Source organism: Strigops habroptila, chromosome 4 (genome assembly GCF_004027225.2).
Source record: "Strigops habroptila isolate Jane chromosome 4, bStrHab1.2.pri, whole genome shotgun sequence".
Lineage (NCBI taxonomy): Eukaryota > Metazoa > Chordata > Aves > Psittaciformes > Psittacidae > Strigops > Strigops habroptila.
In genome coordinates, this window is record NC_046358.1 from 28836680 (window position 1) to 28857899 (window position 21220).

Sequence of the window (21220 nt, forward strand, 5' to 3'; positions counted from 1 at the left end):
GGCTTAGTTTTGCAGGCTTTGAGCATTATGCCAAACCTGGTGGTAAGAGGTGCGCTCAGATGACAACTGAGTTAGTGTGACACAGTAAAAAGCAGGTGTGTTTATAACAATCTGAACTGCTGTGCTCCTCCAGCATGCAGACTTTGCAGTCAGGCCTGTGCTCTGTCACCCATTTATAAAGGACAGATCATTTGAAGTTTCTTTTGATTTTGTTTACAAACAAGTAGAAATACATTTACAAGCAGAGACTCTTGAGACTCTAAAGGGATAATCGTAAGTATCAAATACATTAAATGCATCCTCCCAATAAACAAACAAAAAACAAACCATCTTGATCTTACTGATACTTATGCAAGTCTCTCCCATCATGTTGTATTACACTTAATTCCTCAAAGTCTTTTGTAAGCCGAGAAAATTAATAGTGAAAGGTAGTTTATTTTTCAGTTGGCTAAATGCTGCAAAATGGTGCTTAAAGCACAAGCAAGTTCCTGGTATGTTGTTCTTTCTGTAACAGGTAGAATACAATTTTGTAACTGAAAACTTCAGAATACACTGGAGTCTTGGCTGCATCGGCCAAGCATATTTAATATGCAAAGGAGGTGACAAGCAAATGCATTCAGTACATTTGTTTTAAATAAGCTTTTTTAATGTCAGTTTTTAACGTACCTCTGCAGCACCGCAAAATCGGAGGCTATAGCTTACTGGTTGTGTGAGCGATACTGTTGCACAGGTGAATCTGAGATTCTAAAGATGCTGTCTGAGCACTGTGCTAAAGTTTATCATATAGTCATTATAGTAGGGTTTTTTAAGTGTGTAGTGTTGCACTTCTCAGTTTGATTATGCTTGCGTAACTGGTGAACTGCTGCCAGAAGAAAAATCTGCGTAAGGAGAGAAAAGGCTGGGAAATACTCAGTCTTTGTTTTTCATCCCCAAACAAGATTGTATTAAAAAAAACCCAAAATAACAAAACAGAAAGAAAACAAACTGTAAGAAACAATCCCCCCAAAACCAAAACAAACACCCCAACAACAAAACAAACAACCTAAAACAAGCAAAAAGCAAACCAAACAACACAAACCAAAAAGCCCAACCTCCATATATCAAAAATTTGCATCAAAGGCTATTTTTTGAACTGTAGGTTTTGCTGTGTGTTTGGAGGGGGCAGGGACAGGGGTATGGTGGTTGGTTTTTTTGTGAAGTACCAGTAAATGCCTCTGCTGGTGTATGCTGTGACTATACAGTTGCTTCCCTGTGTCTTCTCTGTCTGCTTGTGCTGATGATGGGGAGTGGCTGACTTCCACAGTACTCTTCTGCTGGGGTATGTACACTGTTTCTTCGCTGGGATGAAAATGATTCCTGCCTAATATGGTACCAACAAGTAGTGAAAGGGACAAGTATACAAGTCTGGAGATACTTGAAACTCCTTTCTTACCATGGTGATTTGTTGTGTTATCAAGTTAGTCTGAGAGTTAGAATGAAGTGTACTTGTGTATAAAGGAGGAAAGCTGAAACTGAAAAACACCCCTCTACATCCCCCCCCCCCCAAAAAAAAACCAAAACCAGAACAAAACCAAAAAACACAAAAAAAACAACCAAACAAAAAAAAAAACCCTAAAAAAAACTAAACAAAAAAACCCAAACAAACCCAAACAAACAAACAAAAAAACCCCTGCTAAATATTTCATACTGGTCAGTTCTGATTTAAGATGTTTCCGAGGTGTTTAATGTAATACTTTAATATTTCATTTTGATCATTTTGATTCTACAGTATCAAAAAACCAGATAGAAATAAATAGCATGGGATTTTAAACTTTTTCATGCACTGTGATAATTTTAGCTGCTGTCTTATTCCATGTTCAACTAGAAATATGATTTTTTTTTTCTTTATTTTAAATCCTTCTTCCCCCTTCCTACCTTCCCAGCCACCAGGTGAAATGTTTAACTTGACACTTGTCAGAAAAGCAGAAGAGCTAGTTTTACAAAATTAGAAAAAGTTATGTCAAAGCACGTCTGGGTGTCTTTTTGAAATAGGTTAAGAATGTGAAATAAATTAAATAGAACACTTGTCAGAGAAAAAGACAGAATTCCCTGGCTCCAGAATACATGCACTCTAGATGTTGATAGATTTACTTGGGAGAAGGGGAAGATCTGAGATAGGATCTTGTTTGCCGGGTTCATGGCGGTTATTGCACCAACAACTCTGACATTTCTGCTTTATTCCTGGATAGATTTGTTGATATTGACAGTACTTGGAATTCCCTAAAGCATGAATCCAAATGAACTGAAAAGTACAGCTTCCCAAATTTCCAGAACTTTCAGCACAAGCCTTCTATCAGACTGGTGCCTCTATCAGGCTGGTTCTCTCCATCTATTGAATATGTTGTGAGTGGTGAGCATAGTCAGTTATTGCTGTGTAGGGCACGTGACATAAGGCAATAGAGAATCCACCACCTTCAGGAGTGGTGACCCTCTCATCAGATAAGGTAAACTCTCTTTGAAGGTGTTCCCTTGTGAATGCTTATACCCATACTGCCTCAAGAGACCAGAGCTTGGAGGGGTGTTTGCTGTCTATTCTGGTGTCTTGCTGATTTGCAATGCAAAAGGATGCTCCCATTGAATAGACTTTCCTCTTGCACTTAATGGCCTGAATTTCTAAAGTTAATAGGGCCATCCACAGTGAAGAAGCTGGGGTTTTTTTGCCTGCAGGTATGGCAGCTGGGAACTGCAGTCACAGTCTGCTGCTTCAACAAGGCAGCTCCTCGCCACGTAACATCTAAACCTTATTATGTTAGTGTATTTTGATGTGTACCATCGGTATCTAGCTAGCTAGCATAAGACGTCATTTAATTACTCTGTATGTGCAAAGAAGTGTTCAAATGACATGCTGGAATTACAGTGCAGTGTTTTTTTGCTGGGTGCTCTGAAAAGTCTGCTAGAAGGGTATTCTCAGCTCATTCGGCTAGTCTTAAGAAAGGCTGTGAAAGATTTTTGTATTGTGAAGTAAATCTCAAGGCTTCAGAGAGGTGATGTGTTCATAAAAAAGCAGGATTTGGCTCTTAACATCAACTGAGGTCTGCTCACTGCACGTACTATTATGAGAATGGGGAGAGAGGGAGAGTTTTGTGTCAGCTTGAGCACTCCCAGTTGGTTTAGTCATCACCTGCTCTGTGTGGTACAGACCCTTTTGAGCTGCATGTCTTTGGCACACACTGCTGCTGTATCAAAAAGAACTTATGAATGGAGTGAATGGATTTCCTGGCACTTGGGAAGCCTTTGAAGTTTGTGCTTAACAGAATAACCAGGCTGACTAATGTAATACAATATTAAGCACACAGCAGCCTAAAATAACTTCTGTTTACAGGGGCAAACCTTCTTTTGTTTATTTTTTTTAGCATATCATCTAAACACTGATTAACAGAGAAAAATAACATTTTTGAAAATGACTGTCCTTCGAAGGAACCAACTAGGAGAGGGTAGAGCTTAACAACTACCTCTCACCTTTTTTAATGACAAGTCATTAATTTTACTTTGATATTGAGAGCAAGTCTGTTCCAGCTCCCAAGACATATGCTGTATGCCCTTGAGGGGAAAAGTGGTTAAGAATTACAAGGAGTGTTATGCTTCATAGACATAAGCAACCTGCTGAGTAATAACCTGCTATGTGCCTCTGAGTATGTCTGTATGAATCAGGGCTTTAAAGCGGTGATTGATATATGAGGAATATGTCATCTTTGAGACTAATGAGACAGCTGCACTTGAGAGAGGAGGAATACATTTATTTTCATTCTCTGTAGCACTGACTGTCATGCAAGAAGATTCAGACTTGAGTAACCACTTAAACTGTTGCTACAATCCTTGAGATAATATGACTTCTCTGCTGAGACAGAGCAGAGCACAGATTTAGCTGAACATACTTTATTATGCTGTAGCTGTAACAGCTTAGTCTCATTTCCTCGCTGTGTTAACTATCTGAGATTTCTTTCTGAGACTTCTTCTATTGCAGAAACAGTCCATTTAAACCTTTCTAAATACCTTAAATATTTAGTCTTTCTTTCTAAATATCTTAACTGTTCTCTATAGTTTCTGTAGCTTTCAGTTAGTTAAGAAACCTGGTGAAGTGGTATTTTAATACCTTGTGGTGTAACCTCCTGTAGTGGAGTAGTGTCTCATTCTTGGCCACTGGATTTCATGCAGACTGGTTTGGGAAGAGCTTGGGAACACAATAATTCACTTTGAAGAACTGCTGTGATCTGTTTCATACTTGTCTGAACCCAGGAATTCAAACACTGTCTTCTGTGTTAACCACTGGACTGCCGCCTTCTTCGGTTAATGGTATACATGAGAAGAACAGCACATTTGATGAGGCAAATGCGTTGAAAATACACATCAAAGTATATGTTCTAACGTTTAATTACAAATTTACCTAGTGCAAATGTTAGTGTTAATTAAAGAATCTGTGAGTATTAAGAGTTCAGAATTTAAAGTTCATGTTTGGCTTCTAAATCTTAAAAATCCATGAGATGTCCAAAGGAAAATAAAGAGCTTACACGTCTAACCCATAATAAGGTGTGGTGTTACAAAGCAGTGGAAACCACTTTGCATATTGGGCATTCATAAAGAGGTGCTCATTAAAAATGCGTTTTTTTGTCACCACCTGTTATTTCTTTAATATGATGGGTGCTTTACTGCAGTGTTGTATTATTTTTGTCATCTTTCTTTTCCAAAGTGCATTATTCATCACTTTGAACCATATGGGCAGAAATATATTCTGAACATCTGATTTCTGTACTGGCCATTCCCTGAGGAAAGACTCTATGAAGTCCATGTTTATGACAAACTGAAGCCTTTTCTGTCATCTTCCCATGAAGATTTCTTACCTTCTGTATACCAATTAGGAAATTCACAGCTGTGATGCTACAGCAAGGGGGCTGCACTTGTTTAGAGGCAGCAAAGGCCTCTTTGCTCAAATTCATAAATAAAAACAACTGTTCTGGGAACAGGGAGAGCTTCCTGCAGGTCTCATGTCTTCCACAAACCCTGGGGGTTTTTTTCCCTATGGCTTGTGCCTGACAGTAGGCATGTGCTGAGGTGTGCGTGAAGTGAGATGCGTGCTGACCTGGCTGCTGCCTGGTATGGTAGCCCTTGCTGGGGGATGTACCCAAGGGTGTCCCCTGCCAGAATTTCACAGAAACTTTTAAAAGTTTGATTCCTCTGGCACCCTCTCATAAAAATCAGGATAAGACCCCCGGTTACTTTCATTCCCTTTCTTTGACTGCTCTGAATCCAATGTACGAGTGTAATTAGGAATAAAAAGCCCTATTTAAATGTGCCACAGCACAGCATTTCAGCACTCTTGCCTCTTTTTGACTGTGTATCTCATCTGCTTTGGAGATAGGATGTTGGCGTTGTGCTGTCTCCTATTTCTCTTTCATGATAGTAGCATGTCCAGTAACACTTGCATGAGTTGTACACACTGAGTGAAGTATGTGTATAGTGTACTACAATATTTTTTTCCCCTTATTGAGGGACAAGGGAATGAATAGATGGCGAAGTGTCCTTTCCTTTCATTGTGGTGTGAAATCTTTTATTTAACACGTTCAGTGGGCAGGTTTCATTCTCATTCTTCTGCCCTATGTATGTATCAAAAACCTGCCATACAACCTGGTGTAATCAGCAGTCTGCTCACAGGAGGCCCTGTGTTTGAAACAGCAGGAGTTTTGCAGCTTGGATCTGAATGGTGTTGGCAGAGTTGTTTGAAGAAGTTTGCTTAGTTCTGCTCTCATTGTGCTGAGTCGATTTCAAAGGGGCTGTTGCCTCTACTTCGTGGGAGTGACCTTCAGTCAAAATTCACAGGGAATCATGTATCTACTAACCTGAAACACAGGAAATGTTTTTATTTTCAGTTTTGGTTGGGCGTGTTAACTGTATTGCTGCTTAGAAAGTGACATCAGTGATTGCAGATTAGCTCAGGGAAAATTCTGGTTTTTTCTACTATGTATTAATGTTCAGTAGTAAATTTTGGAGACCTAGCAGATCTTCTGCATATTTACACCATCAATAAAAATTGCTTAGTTTGGAGATTCAAACTTAAATGCCCTGGATTTACTATATGTCTTAATGTTGTGGAGATACAAACACTGGCTTATGCTGAGGTTTAGAGGAATGGCAAATTTGGGTAATGCTACTGAGGTGCCAGAGCATCTAGACTTGCATTAAGGTACTGCATTATAACTGCTGGATTTTCTCTGATAATTTCCTCCAAATAGTAAGTGTCTGTTTCTCCCTCTAAAATTAGTGGAAGGTGCATTTTTTCAGAGCACCGATAAGTAAGACCATTAGTTCAGATGCCCAGCTACAAAATGCAAACTATTACTGGAGGTTTGAAGAGCACGAATTTTTTACTGCAGAGTTTCTTCAGCAAGTGACTGTGCTAATTCCCATAGAGCTCCAGTTTCTGATCAGCCATTCATCATTCAACCAATTCATGATGCTCTTGGCAAAAAACAGGTTTGGCGAAGTAACTCAATGCCTCCATCAGAGTATGTTTAAACAGTGAAGCAGAGCCATTTTAGTAAGTTGTTTGAAACGCTGCAGGTAAACCGGGCTAGAGTCCTTACTCCAGCACTTAACATCATCAACATTTTGGAGTTCACAATGGACAGAGGAGCATTGCTCCTCTCCCTGTTGTACACCTGGATCTCCTAGCTGAGGTTTTGTGCTTCACTGAGGTGAAGGGTGTAAACGCTCTCCCTACTGATAAAATGTTGCTTGTGCTACCTTTCTCTGACCACAGTGCCCCTTAAACTTTCATCTGAGGCTGCTTTTAGGAGTCAGGCTTCTTCCAGACCACCAAGGAGGTTCGGCATGCTTTGAAGGCTGCTAGACTTAGATCTGCTGCTCAGTAGTTGCAACAGCAGTATAAACTTTTGCGTAACCTGTATCTTTAAAAATTCTAATGACACTTACTTTACAGAGTAACACAGCCCAAATGTGCTGGACTGGAGGAGGTGTTGCTGCTCTCTGCAGCCTGAGGCTTGAATTGGTCTTGCCTGGAGCAATCATCTTGGGTATTTACTCTCCCCTGCTCTGCTTTCAGCTAGCTGAGAGGCCAGGCTCGTGGGGTTGCACTGCTGCTGTTTTGTGATCTGGTTGATAGGGAGCACAAGTCACTCGATATGTCATATTAAGTTTCTCTCGATTATGTTGCTTAAATAGTAAACCTGAGCTCTGCTGATGTAGGTAAGGAATAGGATCCACATGTGAGGCAGCTTCGAAATTGCCTAGCAACATACATGCCTGCCACCTTCACGGGCCATTAAAGGACACTGAAGATTAAGAAGTATAATTGAAAAATTACATCAGTAGTATGAAAGGTTTTGGTAGCGTGCATAGTTCTGCTTTTTCTGCCTGTAGCTGGAGCAGCTCCCTGTGTCTGGGGGCTCTTGCTGGTTTTGAAACTTCTGTGACCACTTTTAAGGTTTTTTTCAGTAAATAAAAGATCTTGAAAGTTGCTTTCTCTTTCTGTTTTAGGCGAAGCTTTTGTATGAGCACATGACAAGTGCGATTTGCTTCCAGGAAGACACTAAACATCACAGCTTAAGGGGAAATTGTGTTTTGTTAACATGGAAAATCCAATGGTCAGAAGCCTTAAAACTGGCATAGGAGGAGTATTAGAAGTTAATCTTTCCTGAATGTTAATATTAACATAGTGACACAATTTCCTCCCTTTCTGTCACAGATGGCATAAAGAAAGAATCTTTTAGGATGCAACTACACCCTTCACATTTTTTGATATATCATGGATATTCCCAGGATGTTGTAGGCGTTAAGTGTGCTGTGACTACAGGCAATGACTGATGAAGGAAAAGTATAAAATGGGGAGAGGAAGTCTTCTTTAAAAATGCACATCAATTATTTAACTGGGTTTTCTACATCAGAAGCTCACCACTGCTGCTTAACTCTGCCTAAGCCGTCTGCTAGGGCTGTTGTGAAAGACAACTCTTAAAATGAGGTCTGTGGTATGAGGCTGGTGTGGGAGCAAGAAGGTTAAAGCTCTTCTGGGTTAATTAATGTTAACAGTTATGAGTTACTGCAAGATTCACAGTAGATTACACAGATTGTATTAAGCAGGGTCAATCAGTCCTTTCAGATACTTAAGGGAGCACTGTTAAGAACTGGCAAGATTGAAAACACTTCTTGAGAGAGTGTTTGCATGTGCAAGTATGCATATGTGTATGAATGCATAGCTTGGATTACCATCGATAAGTAAATTTTGCCTAGCAGCTACCATACAGGGACATTGGCTATTTCCTATTCTGTGTTTAGGTGAAACTGTGGCAGCTGTTGAAAGTGACTTTATATATTTTTGGGGAGGGGGCATAACTCTTCTTGAATGCAACAATAAGGTGATCTTTGCTATTCTGTGATATTAGGGAAGTGATGGATTTCCCAACACTGAACACTTAAGGTTTGGCTGGACAGGGTGCCGGACCATCTAGTCTTGGTCATGCTCTATCTGCCTAGAAAGGTTGGACCAAGATGGGGCTTGAGGTCTCTTCCAACCTGATATTCTATGAAGTGAACTTGGCTGATGTGGGAATGGCACAGGATGGGACTCAGCCCATGTGGCTGAGCATGTACTGGGGCTGCCCCACGTACCCTCTGGACTCACTTGCCTTGGGTGGCTGCTGAGGGTGAAGCACCATCCCTTTGTCAAGGTAGCTGTGGGCTGTCAGTTTACAAAGGGATCTGGTCCTTTGCTAAGGCCTTCTGGGGATGGGACCGAGGAGAAAGCTCCTCTGTCACCTTCTTAGTGGCAACATGTTGGGAAAACCAGGGGTGCTGTTCCTGGCAGCTTGACCTGGTAATTGCCTGCGGTTTATGCCTGGCTTGGCTCTGCCGAGGTGCAAATTATTGCAAGTAAACTCTGTGAATAGCCAGGTGTCAAATGGCTGTCTCTCCTCCCTGTAGGTAATTATTCCCTCTTCCAAGGGGGACACAGTAACTGCAGATAGAAAAGTTGTTTGCTGTTGAAAACAAATGAGCATAGAAAATCCAGGAAGGGAGCGATGAGAGGCCCAGAGGCTATTTTGAAGGCATGGCCCCCATTTCCCCTTCCTGCCCTCTCCCATTTTATTCACTATTAGTTTTTACGGGGGCTAGTTACTGTGGCACAGTGCTAATGGTGATTGACACAGTAAATGCTATGAGTGTTTTCTTTCACAAGGGTGCTCGGGTTACTTTGGGAAAGTCACATGAAATTTACTGCAGCATTTATAGAATCATAGAATCATAGAATCGTAAGGGTTGGAAAGGACCTTAAGATCATCTAGTTCCAACCCCCCTGCCATGGGCAGGGACACCTTGCCCTAAACCACGTGGCTCAAGGCTCTGTCCAACCTGGCCTTGAACACCGCCAGGGATGGAGCATCCACAACCTCCCTGGGCAACCCATTCCAGTGCTTCACCACCCTCACTGTAAAGAACTTCTTCCTTATATCTAGTCTAAACTTCCCCTGTTTAAGTTTGAAGCCATTACCCCTTGTCCTACCACTCCAGTCCCTAAGGAAGAGTCCCTCCCAGCATCCTTGTAGACCCCCTTCAGATACTGGAAGGCTGCCATGAGGTCTCCATGCAGCCTTCTCTTCTCCAGGCTGAACAGCCCCAACTCTCTCAGCCTGTCTTCAGACGGGAGGTGCTCCAGCCCTCTTATCATCCTCGTGGCCCTCCTCTGGACTTGCTCCAACAGCTCCATGTCCTTTTCATGTTGAGGACACCAGAACTGTACGCAGTACTCCAAGTGAGGTCTCACGAGAGCAGAGTAGAGGGGCAGGATCACCTCCTTCGACCTGCTGGTCACGCTTCTTTTGATGCAGCCCAGGATACGGTTGGCTTTCTGGGCTGCAAGCGCACACTGAAGCCGGCTCATGTTAAGCTTCTCGTCAACCAACACCCCCAAGTCCTTCTCTGCAGGGCTGCTCTGAATCTCTTCTCTGCCAATCTGTAGCAGTGCCTGGGATTGCCCTGACCCAGGTGTAGGACCTTACACTTGGCTTGATTAAACTTCATAAGGTTGGCATCAGCCCACCTCACAAGCGTGTCAAGGTCCCTCTGGATGGCATCCCTTCCCTCCAGCGTATCAACCGAACCACACAGCTTGGTGTCGTTGGCAAACTTGCTGAGGGCGCACTCAATCCCACTGTCCATGTCGCCGACAAAGATGTTGAACAGGACTGGTCCCAACACCGATCCCTGAGGGACACCACTCGTTACAGGTTTCCAACTGGACATCGAGCCATTTGCCACAACTCTTTGCGTGCGGCCATCGAGCCAGTTTTTTATCCATCGAGTGGTCCATCTATCAAATTGATGTCTCTCCACTTTAGAGACAAGGATGTCGTGCGGGACAGTGTCGAACGCTTTGCACAAGTCCAGGTAGATGACGTCAACTGCTCTGCCGCTGTCCACCAGTTCCGTGGCTCCATCATAGAAGGCCACCAAATTGGTCAGGCAGGATTTCCCCTTAGTGAAGCCATGTTGGCTGTCACCAACCACCTCGTTGTTTTTCATGTGCCTTAGCATGGTTTCCAGGAGAAACTGTTCCATGATTTTGCCAGGCACAGAGGTGAGACTGACTGGTCTGTAGTTCCCTGGGTCTTCCACCTTCCCCTTCTTGAAAATGGGGATTATATTACCCTTCTTCCAGTCATCGGGAACTTCACCTGACTGCCAGGATTTTTCGAATATGATGGACAGTGGCTTAGCAACTTCATTCGCCAGCTCCCTCAGGACCCGTGGATGGATTTCATCAGGTCCCATGGACTTGTGCACGTTCAGGTTCTTAAGATGGTCTCGAACCTGATCCTCTCCTACAGTGGGCCTAAGGTCTTCGTTCTCACAGTCCCTGCATTTGCTTTCCAAGACTTGGGTTGTGTGGTCAGAGCATTTGCTGGTGAAGTCTGAGGCAAAGAAGTCATTAAGAACCTCAGTCTTCTCCAAATCCATGGTAGCCAGTTCTCCTGATAGCTTCTGGAGAGGGCCTACATTGTCCCTAGTCTGTCTTTTATTTGCTACGTATCTATAGAATCCTTTCCTGTTATCTTTTACATCCCTTGCCAAACTTAATTCTAGCTGGGCCTTAGCTTTCCTAACCTGGTCCCTAGCTTCTTGGGCAATGCTCCTATATTCTTCCCAGAATATATTTCTACCTGTACAGTGCAAGAAGCACTGACAGTCTTCAAAATCCCTTGCATGTTACCTGCCTGGGGCAATCTGCTGACTGTAAAGAGGAGCACCACTGTATGTTTGTGTGTGGAAGAACCACCTGGTCTGACTTGGAGCTTCTCCCTTTACCCACCTTAAGAAAAAATTTGCAGATTGTTGCTACAGGCTAGGGACTGTCTGGGTGTTTGTTGAACTTGCTGATACTGGGTAAATTAGATGATACTGAAAATGCAGTGATATGTTGAGGTAATAATGTTGGATATAAATTCTGCAATTATGCCTCTTAAAGTTTTCTAGAGGTATTTGGCAGGGATGTGCCTGAACTACAGGGACTGTCTCTACATTGCAGGTATTTGAGTTTTTTAGTGCCTTTGGTAAGTGGTTGGTAACATAAGTTTGCCTGCAAGAGAGCTCTCAGTGATGAGAAAGCCAGGTTGTTGCACCTAATTTAGTCGGATGAGTAGCATGTATGAGCTGCTTTAGGTTTGTTTTAACCTACAGACATTATCAAGAAAACCTTTTTCTCCCTGTACTTCCCCAACCACCTCCTTTGTCCTGTAACATCTTACTGTGTGGTCAGGCATCGTTGCAATGTGGGATAACTTGTCCCTGTACCCTCTCTGACTTCCCTTCAGACCAGCTGAAAGCTTCCCATTTCTGTAAATCCAACATGGATTTTTGCACGGTTGTCTGCGAATGCCTCAAGGACTGCCACTGCCCATGCTGCTCTCCTCTCTTGGAGTTAGATAATGAATTGATGGCATAGTGACTGTTTGCATGCCTCCTGAAACATTAATTTGTCGTTCAATACTAGGTTGCCCATAAGCTGCCCAATCACAAGAAGGTTTAAGCTTGTTGGAAACTCATTAAATAAGCTTCTGGAAATTAGTCAGTTTAATTTAAACTTGATTTCTGCTCTGCCCCCTTCACATTTATATACATGTTAGGGGGACAGAGGAGGGAGTAGGATGAGTGCTAACAGACTAGTTGCTCAATTCTCTCTCTGGTATTCCTTATGCACTGTCACAACCCTATTCTTCACTGAGGAATAAAATTGTATTGGGATTACAGTTTTTCCCGTTACAGACTGAAAAATTTCATGCGTTTTAACGCGCGAGCAGTGTTGATCAATAACCTGCATGTCTTATCCCATAAAATTCCCTTTGGTCATCACTGCCTGAATGCTGTCCATGTACTTAAGTTTGGACACTTAATGTTGGACATTTGGAACTTAATGTTCCTTGGTTTCTAGGTGTCGTTTTCTGCATTTCTTCAGTACGATCCATTCAAGTTGCTCAAAATGCTTTACCAGTGTAAAGTGAATTAAATCTTGTTTATCTGGGGAGTGTTGTCCTGGAAAGACCAAGCACATTTGTGCTTGTTTCTAAGAACTTCTCCATGTTATATTTGAACCACTCCAGGGATGTTTGGATTTATTGAAGGCAAGGCATGGCACCTTTGCGAGGGAGAAATACTTTTCTTTGTGAGCTGACTCCATGGAATCAAGAGGGCTACTGAGACAGTAGATAGAAAGCACATCTTATACATAATCTTTCTACAAATGCTTTTGTTGGGTTGGTGGTGGTTTCTTGATGGCAAGCTGTATTTAATATTGTACTTTTTTTTTTTTTTTCCATTCCTGTGAACAAGGGCAGTGGAGCAGAGTTTGGACCTTGGAGCTCTGCATGGCTGATGTATCTTTGGAAACTGTCTTCCTTTTAAAACGAGTGTGCTTGGTGCTGAGTTTCAGAGAATTCAGAAGTGGTTCAAGTATGTTCTGATGGCTTGTGCTGGTTTTTTTTTTTTAATGTGTGTTAGGCTAAATTATTACGGTCCTTAGAGACTACTATAAATTAGCTGGAAGCGTGTTCAACAGATGGATTGCATTTTAGCTGGTTATATTTGTAATGTCAAGTGACAGGCCTTTAACACAGCACGTTTCATATTCCCTGTTACTGCGTAAACCACCCAGGACAAATCTAAAGTGAAGTAAAATAGAAGTTGAGAGTAATTTGTCTGGGTACTATTATAAACGTGTAAAGTCACTTGCACATGATTTGAAGAGGAGTTGAGGATAAATCAATAGGCTTTTTATTTTCAGTGAAGTAGGTAAATTAGTCAAAGGCGCTGCTGGCAATAAAAGCAGGAGAACACAGTGCTCCACAATTGTATTTTCTTGTCTCTGGGTCAAATCAATATTGCCACTAGGCACAACTGTAGAGCTGTATGTTGTATTAACATAAATGATTTGCCTTGGAGTCAGTGAAACTAGGGTAGGAAATCTGCTAGTACATAACCATTGAATATTTAATTTCAGATTTTAGAAATAAATGTACGTTTTTGTATTTAGTTTGATTAAAAAAAAAATTATTTGCTCTGCGACTGACGTACGTGGCTGTGGCAACACGTCCATTATTTATTCCACTGGGTTAGAAGTAAAACTAATTGTCCTAAAATACTTTTTACATATATAAAAAATAACTTCATTGAAATATGCATAGAATTTTTATTATATGATGTAAAACAATTCGAATTGATCTTAAAGCAGATGTGTTAATCAGGACTTGCCTTGGTCACCTTGCCCTCTGATGTCTGGAGTGATTTAGTTCTCTGCCAGTCTGGAGCAGTTGATTTAACCAGTTCATAAAGCAGTGAGAGTGTGCACAATGGATCACATTATAACCACAGAACCTTATTTTTATTTCCTTCCTCCGTTGCTTGTTACTACATTTTCATCAGTCTATTGATGTCTTTGCATATATATGACAAGCTTTTTGTTCCAGGGATGTCTCACTATGTATTTGTACAGCTCCAGTGGATGAGGTTTTGCTCCTGGCTGGGACCTCTGTACTGCTTTACTACAAATAGAAAAACCTGAGCCATAACAATGAATTGAGTGGATGATTGTGCCTAGGTCCGTTCTAGTTTGGTTCTCTAGTTTTGGGGTTTTTTTGAAGGGGAGGGGGTTATACAAATATAAACATGATACTCTATTATATACCATCCAAATTACATATGTGTGGGGTTTTTTTTGGTTGGTTTTTTTTTTGTTTTTTTTTTTTTTTTACTAAAACCTGATCTTATATGGTATGATTCTATATTGAGTGTACTTCTGTCACTTGGTGGGTTGTCTGCACCCTGTACAGGCTGAGCATGGCTAAGGTTAGGTATGATTCCTTCACATTCCCTCCCACTGAGATTCCAGTCTACGATTGTCAGAACTGATTATTTTCGGCAGATGAGGCAACAGTTATTTTAGTGGCTTTTGGGTTTCCACTTGAAGGGTCTTTAGAAGCGTGCTTTGTAACTTGCTGGTTTTCAGGGAAAAAAAATCCCTTTCAAGACAGCTAATCCTCTAGTCTGTCACAGAAATACGATTGTTGCAGAGATGAGCAGAGTTCTTAACCAAATTTTGTCATGTATATAATGTGTTGGCAGAGAAACTGAGTACTGAGTCACACACATAGTGTCATCAGGCATGTTTGCATGGTAAGATGTACATGGAAAACATCTCCATAAAAGATGTTTCTTTCACTTCCTTGTCATTCCCCTGCAACAACTTGTTTCATCTTGTCTAATCTTTTGCGGGACCCTATCATACAGTTTACAGAATCTTGCTATAAATTATTTCTCTGACACAATAACTCCTCAGGTAATTATAGCTGATATGCATATGAATATAACTTAAAAAAAAAAAAGGGAAGACAAATATTTTTTTCTTCTTCTAAAACACAACCTCCTTGTTTTAGGCTGCAGAATAACCTGTTTTCATTATTATATTAAAACTGGAAACTTTGAAAAAACATATTTAAAAAACATCCCTTGTGTCTCAATTTGCGGTTTAAAAATATGTTTTAATGTTAAAACTTGTTCATTAGCCTGAGTGTTTACTCTTCCTTAGAGTTCTGATTCCAGAATGGGATTGGCGTACATCTTGCCTGGGAAATGCAGTTCGCAACCTGTCTTTGTGGTGGCATTCAAAGGGACCTTAAGATGTGTAGGGGTAAAGCCGCCACCCTATCCTGCTGCTAGGAGGGTCTGAGCTGGTGCGGGTGGCCACTGACTCCTGCTGAGACCTTATGTAAGCATGTAGTAGCTCCTTCACCAAATGTTTCCCAGGATGTTTATGAGATCAGATCCATGCTGAGGTTATCAGAGAAAGATGTTGGCTGTGCTGCATGGATAGGACTGCTGAACTTTCCTGCTCTGTTGGCCTGGGTTGCAGCTGAAATGTAAGCCAGATTCCGTAACTAGGTAGTGTTTGCTCTTGCTGATATAAATAGAGCTGGTGATGGTTTTTCCTCATGGGCATTTTAAGTAGGAAAGCACCATTTGGCTTCCAGTCAGCTGGACAATTAGCATTTTATAGCCAAGCAATATACTTAAATGGCATCGCTTGGCTTGAGCATTGAATTACAATGGCTGGTAGACTGCTGCTCTTCTTACATAATTTATTTAGTACTTTCTTCTTGTTTAGGATTCAGGCAGAGGTTAATTTAGTTCTGCATGAGAAGCAAGTAGTTACCCTACATTAATGCTGTGCTGCACTGCAGTGCAGGGGAAAGTTTTCGCGTAGAGCTTGTATTTGCCTGGTCTTTCAGCAATGGAAAGGACAATTTTACCTACTCCTTTCCTGGCAATGCATTCTTTGAAAGAGCCATTTGCATGCTTACACTGGCATTTAAAAGTGCAGCCAAGAAAATACCTTAAGACCATTTTATTCCATTCTGTTGCATGTGTATTTTTAAGAATCAAATGTGTGTTGAGGTGTAGTATGGAAGAAGGAGACTTTGTTCCTATGAAATTACAGGGGGCCCACTTACCCTGATACAGGTAAACAAAATGTTAATATGTGACCACGGTGACTTCAGAGTGAGAGCTGCCACTGCATCTCCTCTGCTTATCTGAGGCAGAGAGCAAACATCCGGTGTGTGATCTTGGAAGGATAAAGTAGGTAAAATGTGCCTCAGCACTCCAGAAACTAATTAGAAACTTTTAGGTAGAGCAAATGAATATGTTTGTTTAGGCTCTTAATAAACCTACGTGCTTAACTTAGTGCTTAGAATTTTATCCTGAATCTTGTATGTGTCTTGATTTTTCCTAAAGCCCTTGACTGCTAGAGTCAATGTGGGGGAATTTTGGGGTTTTTTTAAGCTCCTTTTTTAGCAAAGTAATTGCAGAGAGCTTGCAAATGTGAAGCAAGTGTGCTGCGAGGGCTTAAATGCCAGAAGGCTGCTGACGAGAACACATTATTAACATGTTTGTTTATGTTTAACCTCATGATTTCTAGGTAACTTAATAATGTGTTTGAATCCTTGGGTACCAATCCTGGAGTGTCTAGCAAAACGTACTTCTGGCTTAGGCAGTATCCTTGTTTCTAAGATCTGCCGGTTGTCTTGGCCTGCTTCATGCTCCGCATCTGCAGGCCAGCACAGCAGAGGGAGTGATCAAGGACTGAGCACCCAGTTTGACCTTCACTTGGAAAGCTCTCCCCATTGACACAGGTTCATGTAGCTCTGCGTGTAGAAATCTTTGTGGCGTTTATCTACTGAGTTTGGGGGTCTGGCTCAAGTAGCGCAAGACTTGGCTGCTGATCTTTATATTTGGCAATAGTGGTGGTGGCCTAACTAGAAGCATCCGTTCTTGCAACCATCACTGCTGTCAAAAGAGCACAGATTTTGGGCAAATCCCTTCAAGCTTAAAATACCCTGATCTCCAGCAGAGGAGCATTTCAGGCACCTACAGGCACTGCACTGAGGCCTGATGGGGATTTGTTTTGAATTAAATTCCTTAAATAACACTACTGATACCAACATTATTTTTTCATGGAAATCTCATTAGTGACAATTTAAAAAACAATTTACTCTGAGGAAGGTGATTGCTGACTTACGGTAGCTGGCCTCAGCGTTGGTTAGTGGTCTAGGTGTAAAGCTGGCAGCTCAGACCCTAATTGTTCCAATAACCAAGGAAATTGTTACCATATGTTGTTGCTGTAACCTTTACTGTTTTCACCAAGCTTTAGTTGAGCTGTAAAAATGATTAAAAGGTTTCTCGCAAGAGGAATTAGGGTGGGGGTTTTTTTCCTATACTCCAGAGAGCAACTATACTCTGGAGTTTTTGTGGGCTATTTAAAGTGTTCGAAAACCCTGCTTTGCTTTCCAGTAGTTCCTGCCTGAGTGTGCTGCCCTGAGCCATGCCAGTCACCTAGGGCAGGATGACACATATGTGTCATATCTGCCTCTGCTGCGGTGTCTCACAGTTATGTTTGGTTTCTAGTGAAACAGCATCCTTTTGTATAGTACAATAACTTGCTGTCCTTGTGGGGAAACATTGCGTTTATTTTTCATTTCTTTTGCTGGCTGGGTTGTAGCAGCATGTCCAGATTAACCCCATGTCCAGTGTAGCTGTACCCTGGGAGACTGTCAGGTCCTTGGAGCCCTTTGGTTCTCTGTGCTGGTTCACAGGTTGTAACAGCACAGCTCCCTGCCTGAAGCCCAGGTTTGACTTTGTGGGGTCTTCGGGGTGGGGATGGTAAGATGTGAGGGGAGCAGAGAGGCCAGACTGAGGCACTGCATTTTACTTGTCAACCTGTGTTACTGCTGCTTCAGATAAGGAAAGCAAGAAAATATTGATAAGCGATAGAAGTAGAATTCCTGATTTGCTGTTGGTGAGGGCAACTTTGGTTGTATTTCCAGATGTGGGGTTTTAAGCAATGGACCTGAGACATGGTCACTTTATCCTAGCTACTAAGTCAGCTGAGCCTTACTAACTTTCTGTGGTTTTAGCCCAGACAAAATCTGAGCTAAACTCCTCAGTGTAAACAGCTTTTAGTTAACATGTTTTATCTCACACTCGTAGCTGCATGAGTGGATAGTTCATTTACATTCTGTTAAAAGAGGATAGTTTATTAAACTGAAGTAACTGTTTCTTTGACTCGCTTTCCTTATCTTGAAAAAGAAGGGTAATGACATTGACCTTCCTTTATAAAGTGTTGAGATCTACTGGTGAGCTGCAGTGTGTAACAGCTAGGTATTGCCATCACAAACACTAATCTGAAGGTGAAGGCTTTAGAACAATAAAGATAGTTATCTATTTAAATAACTTACTTTAAAAATAAACAGGTCAGAGTAACACCTCTTGCAACAATTTGAATCTTTCAATCTGAATTAAGAAATCACTCTTTGCAGGCTTGGGGCTGTTTCTGCCTGTATTTGGTGACTGTTGATTTCTTGCCAGAAAATACTAAGCTCAAACAGTTATGAGGGCATTCAGTCATGGTTATGTTGGATGGCATACTCATAATTTTACAGAAGGAGCTCATGGGAATGTTACCAGCATAAAGGTTAGCTGTAATGCCTTTTGTGACTGCCGGTTAAATAGCTAGTGATCTGATGATTACACAAAGACAACGCAAATTCCTTATGCATTCCTGCCTCAGTGCCGCTCCACACGCTGGGTGACTAGAAGCACAATTCTTTCTCTTTTTTGCCATGGAAATTGCTGGTTAAAGCTCAATACTTCAGTATATGCAAATTCTGATTTTCTGTTTAAAGCCTCAGTGCCATGCTGTATTGTCATAATAGATATCGCAGTCCAACCATGTGCTGTTAAATCCAATGGGTTTTGCACCTGTTTTGGTAACAGATGCAAACAACTTTGTTTGACACGTCTCATATGCACAAACTATAAAATGCATTTGGCTAATGACTCAGTGAATGCTTGGTCTGCATTAGCCAAACTTCGCTTTGCATAAAGGTCTGTAGAGGCTTTTTTCTTAACAGTGTCAAAAAACACTGTCAGCTGTGACACTGAGATATTTCTACTTTATCCAAAAGAGAAACTGTTGAGGAGTATGTTTTGGGTATGGATCAGAGAGAGGGGGGAAAAAAAAGTAAAGTGTATGTCTAAAACTTTTTTTTTTTTTTTTGAGTATCCATTCTGATGACTTATCAAATGCTGCAGGCTCCCTGAAATATTTCCTCTTTCAATCAGGCTTAATTTTCCTCCTATAGTAACTGTGAAAGCAGAGGAATAACAATGGGGTAACTTGGAGGGGAAGTGGTTGGGTGAATGAGTGATTGTTTTAGGAAATGTGTTACTGTGCTCAGCTGCAGTACTTTCCCCTGGCTCTGAATGCTCTGCAAGTATCCGTGCATGTGCCCTCCCAGTGGCCTAGAGGTGGGCTGGGAAATGGAGACAAGCAGAGAAAAGGCACACGCCAAACATTTGGAAGAGCTCTGCGTGTGAATCTTTTGTTTCCTGAATCCCAGCACAGCGTTTTAATCACACAACCATTTTCCTCCCAGGCTTTTTATGTGAAATAAATACTTGCCTGCAAAACGTTTTATTCAGATCATCACAAGAGAATGCTGGTAACTGTAGTCTGAAGCTAACAACTGTACTCCTGTGCTCTATATGTTACTGGAGTTCATGGCTGATCAAATTATTATGCAGAGTCCCCTCTGCAAGGTGTTTATTTGTATATGTTTAAGCATTTTGCCTACCCCAAGGCTTGTGGCCTTTCCTCTCACTTAAGCCTGTTCTGTCACTTCAGAGTAGCTTCAGGCAGCTTTGAACCTGACCAAGCAGTGCACCTCCCTTTCCTCATCTCCCCCAAAATACAATGACCTTTGAACAAGGTTCATGGCATATTTAAATCTGTTTTAGTCCTCATTTAAAAACAATGGGAACTAGAACTAAACTAGAACTTTAAATGCAGTTTCTCTGAGCAGTGCCAGATGCCTGTTCAATCGCTTTCCCCCACACCCACTTGTCCAGCCCATCATTAAAATCTCAGACCCATGAAATAGTTTGACCAATTATTTGAGTTACTCAAAGTTCACGGAATGGCTTAGGTACCTTTCAACCAGCTGCATTGATACACCCTAAAACATGACAGCAGCTGTATGTTGAACATCAATTGAATACAGGTCATGCCTGGGGTAAAGGCATGACTGATTGGTGTGCCTGGCATGGCCATGCATTCGTTCTGATTAGTGCCATGGGACCCTTTAAGTTCTATATTAGCCATTGTTAAAAGAGGTGATTAGTGTATGTTAGCTGTGCAATCTGATGCGATCTTCAAATAGTGATTTCTCTCTCAAGTGGGGCTTCCTCTTCTGACCTCTGACCTGCCAGTACGTTAAAAGCTTTGTAAACGATGGAGCTCTTTATTCCTTGTGGAGTGATTGATTGGGATTCCTTCACACTGAACTTTGCCTGTTGTTCTCTTTTGTCTAGGAGGTCCTCCAGCAGCTGATTGTAATGAATTTACCAAATGTTTTAATGATTGGCAAAGATCCTCTTTCTGGTGAGTAGTTTGTTGGGTTCTTAACCCTCCTCTCCTGAAATGCTGAATAAAATTTGTATTTGTTTTGTTACCTTAAATTTGAATAGAAATTGAATCTAGATAGATTGAATTCTAGGTAGAATCCAAACAATTTACTGTTTAGATTGGAAAAGACCTTTAAAACCATCAAGTCCACCTAGCACTGCCGAGTCCACCACTAAACTGTGTCCCTGAGCACCACCACATCTACACATCTTTTAAATACCTCCAGAGATGGTGACTCCACCACTTCCCTGGGCAGCCTGTTCCAATGCCTGACTACCCCTTTAGTGAAGAAATTTTTCCTAATATCCAATCTAAATCTCCCCTGGTGCTATTTGAGGCTATTTCCTCTTGTCCTGTCACTTGTTACTTAGGATTAGAGACCAACACCTTGTTACAACCTCCTTTAAGGTAGTTGTAGAGAGTGATAAGGTCTCCCCTGAGCCTCCTTTACTCCAGACTAAACAACCCCAGTTCCCTCAGCCACTCCTCATCACACTTGTGCTCCAGACCCTTCACCAGCTTTGTTGCCCTTTTCTGGACCTGCTCCAGCACCTCAGTGTCTCTCTTGCAGTGAGGGGCCCAGAACCGAACACAGGATTCGTGGTGCAGCCTCACCAGTGCCCAGTACAGGGGGACGATCACTTCCCTGGCCTTGCTGGTCAC

General features: G+C 41.7%; 1 protein-coding gene across 2 annotated transcripts in view; it reads left to right on the forward strand.

The window, feature by feature from the left end:
- CCDC88C (coiled-coil domain containing 88C) overlaps window positions 1-21220 on the forward strand; it is a 100456-nt gene that overhangs the window by 21863 nt on the left and 57373 nt on the right. For both annotated transcript variants that reach the window (XM_030481777.1, XM_030481779.1), the window contains exon 4: window positions 20464-20533. In XM_030481777.1, the coding sequence (XP_030337637.1) occupies window positions 20464-20533 (70 nt within the window). The remainder of the gene's footprint in view (window positions 1-20463; window positions 20534-21220) is intronic.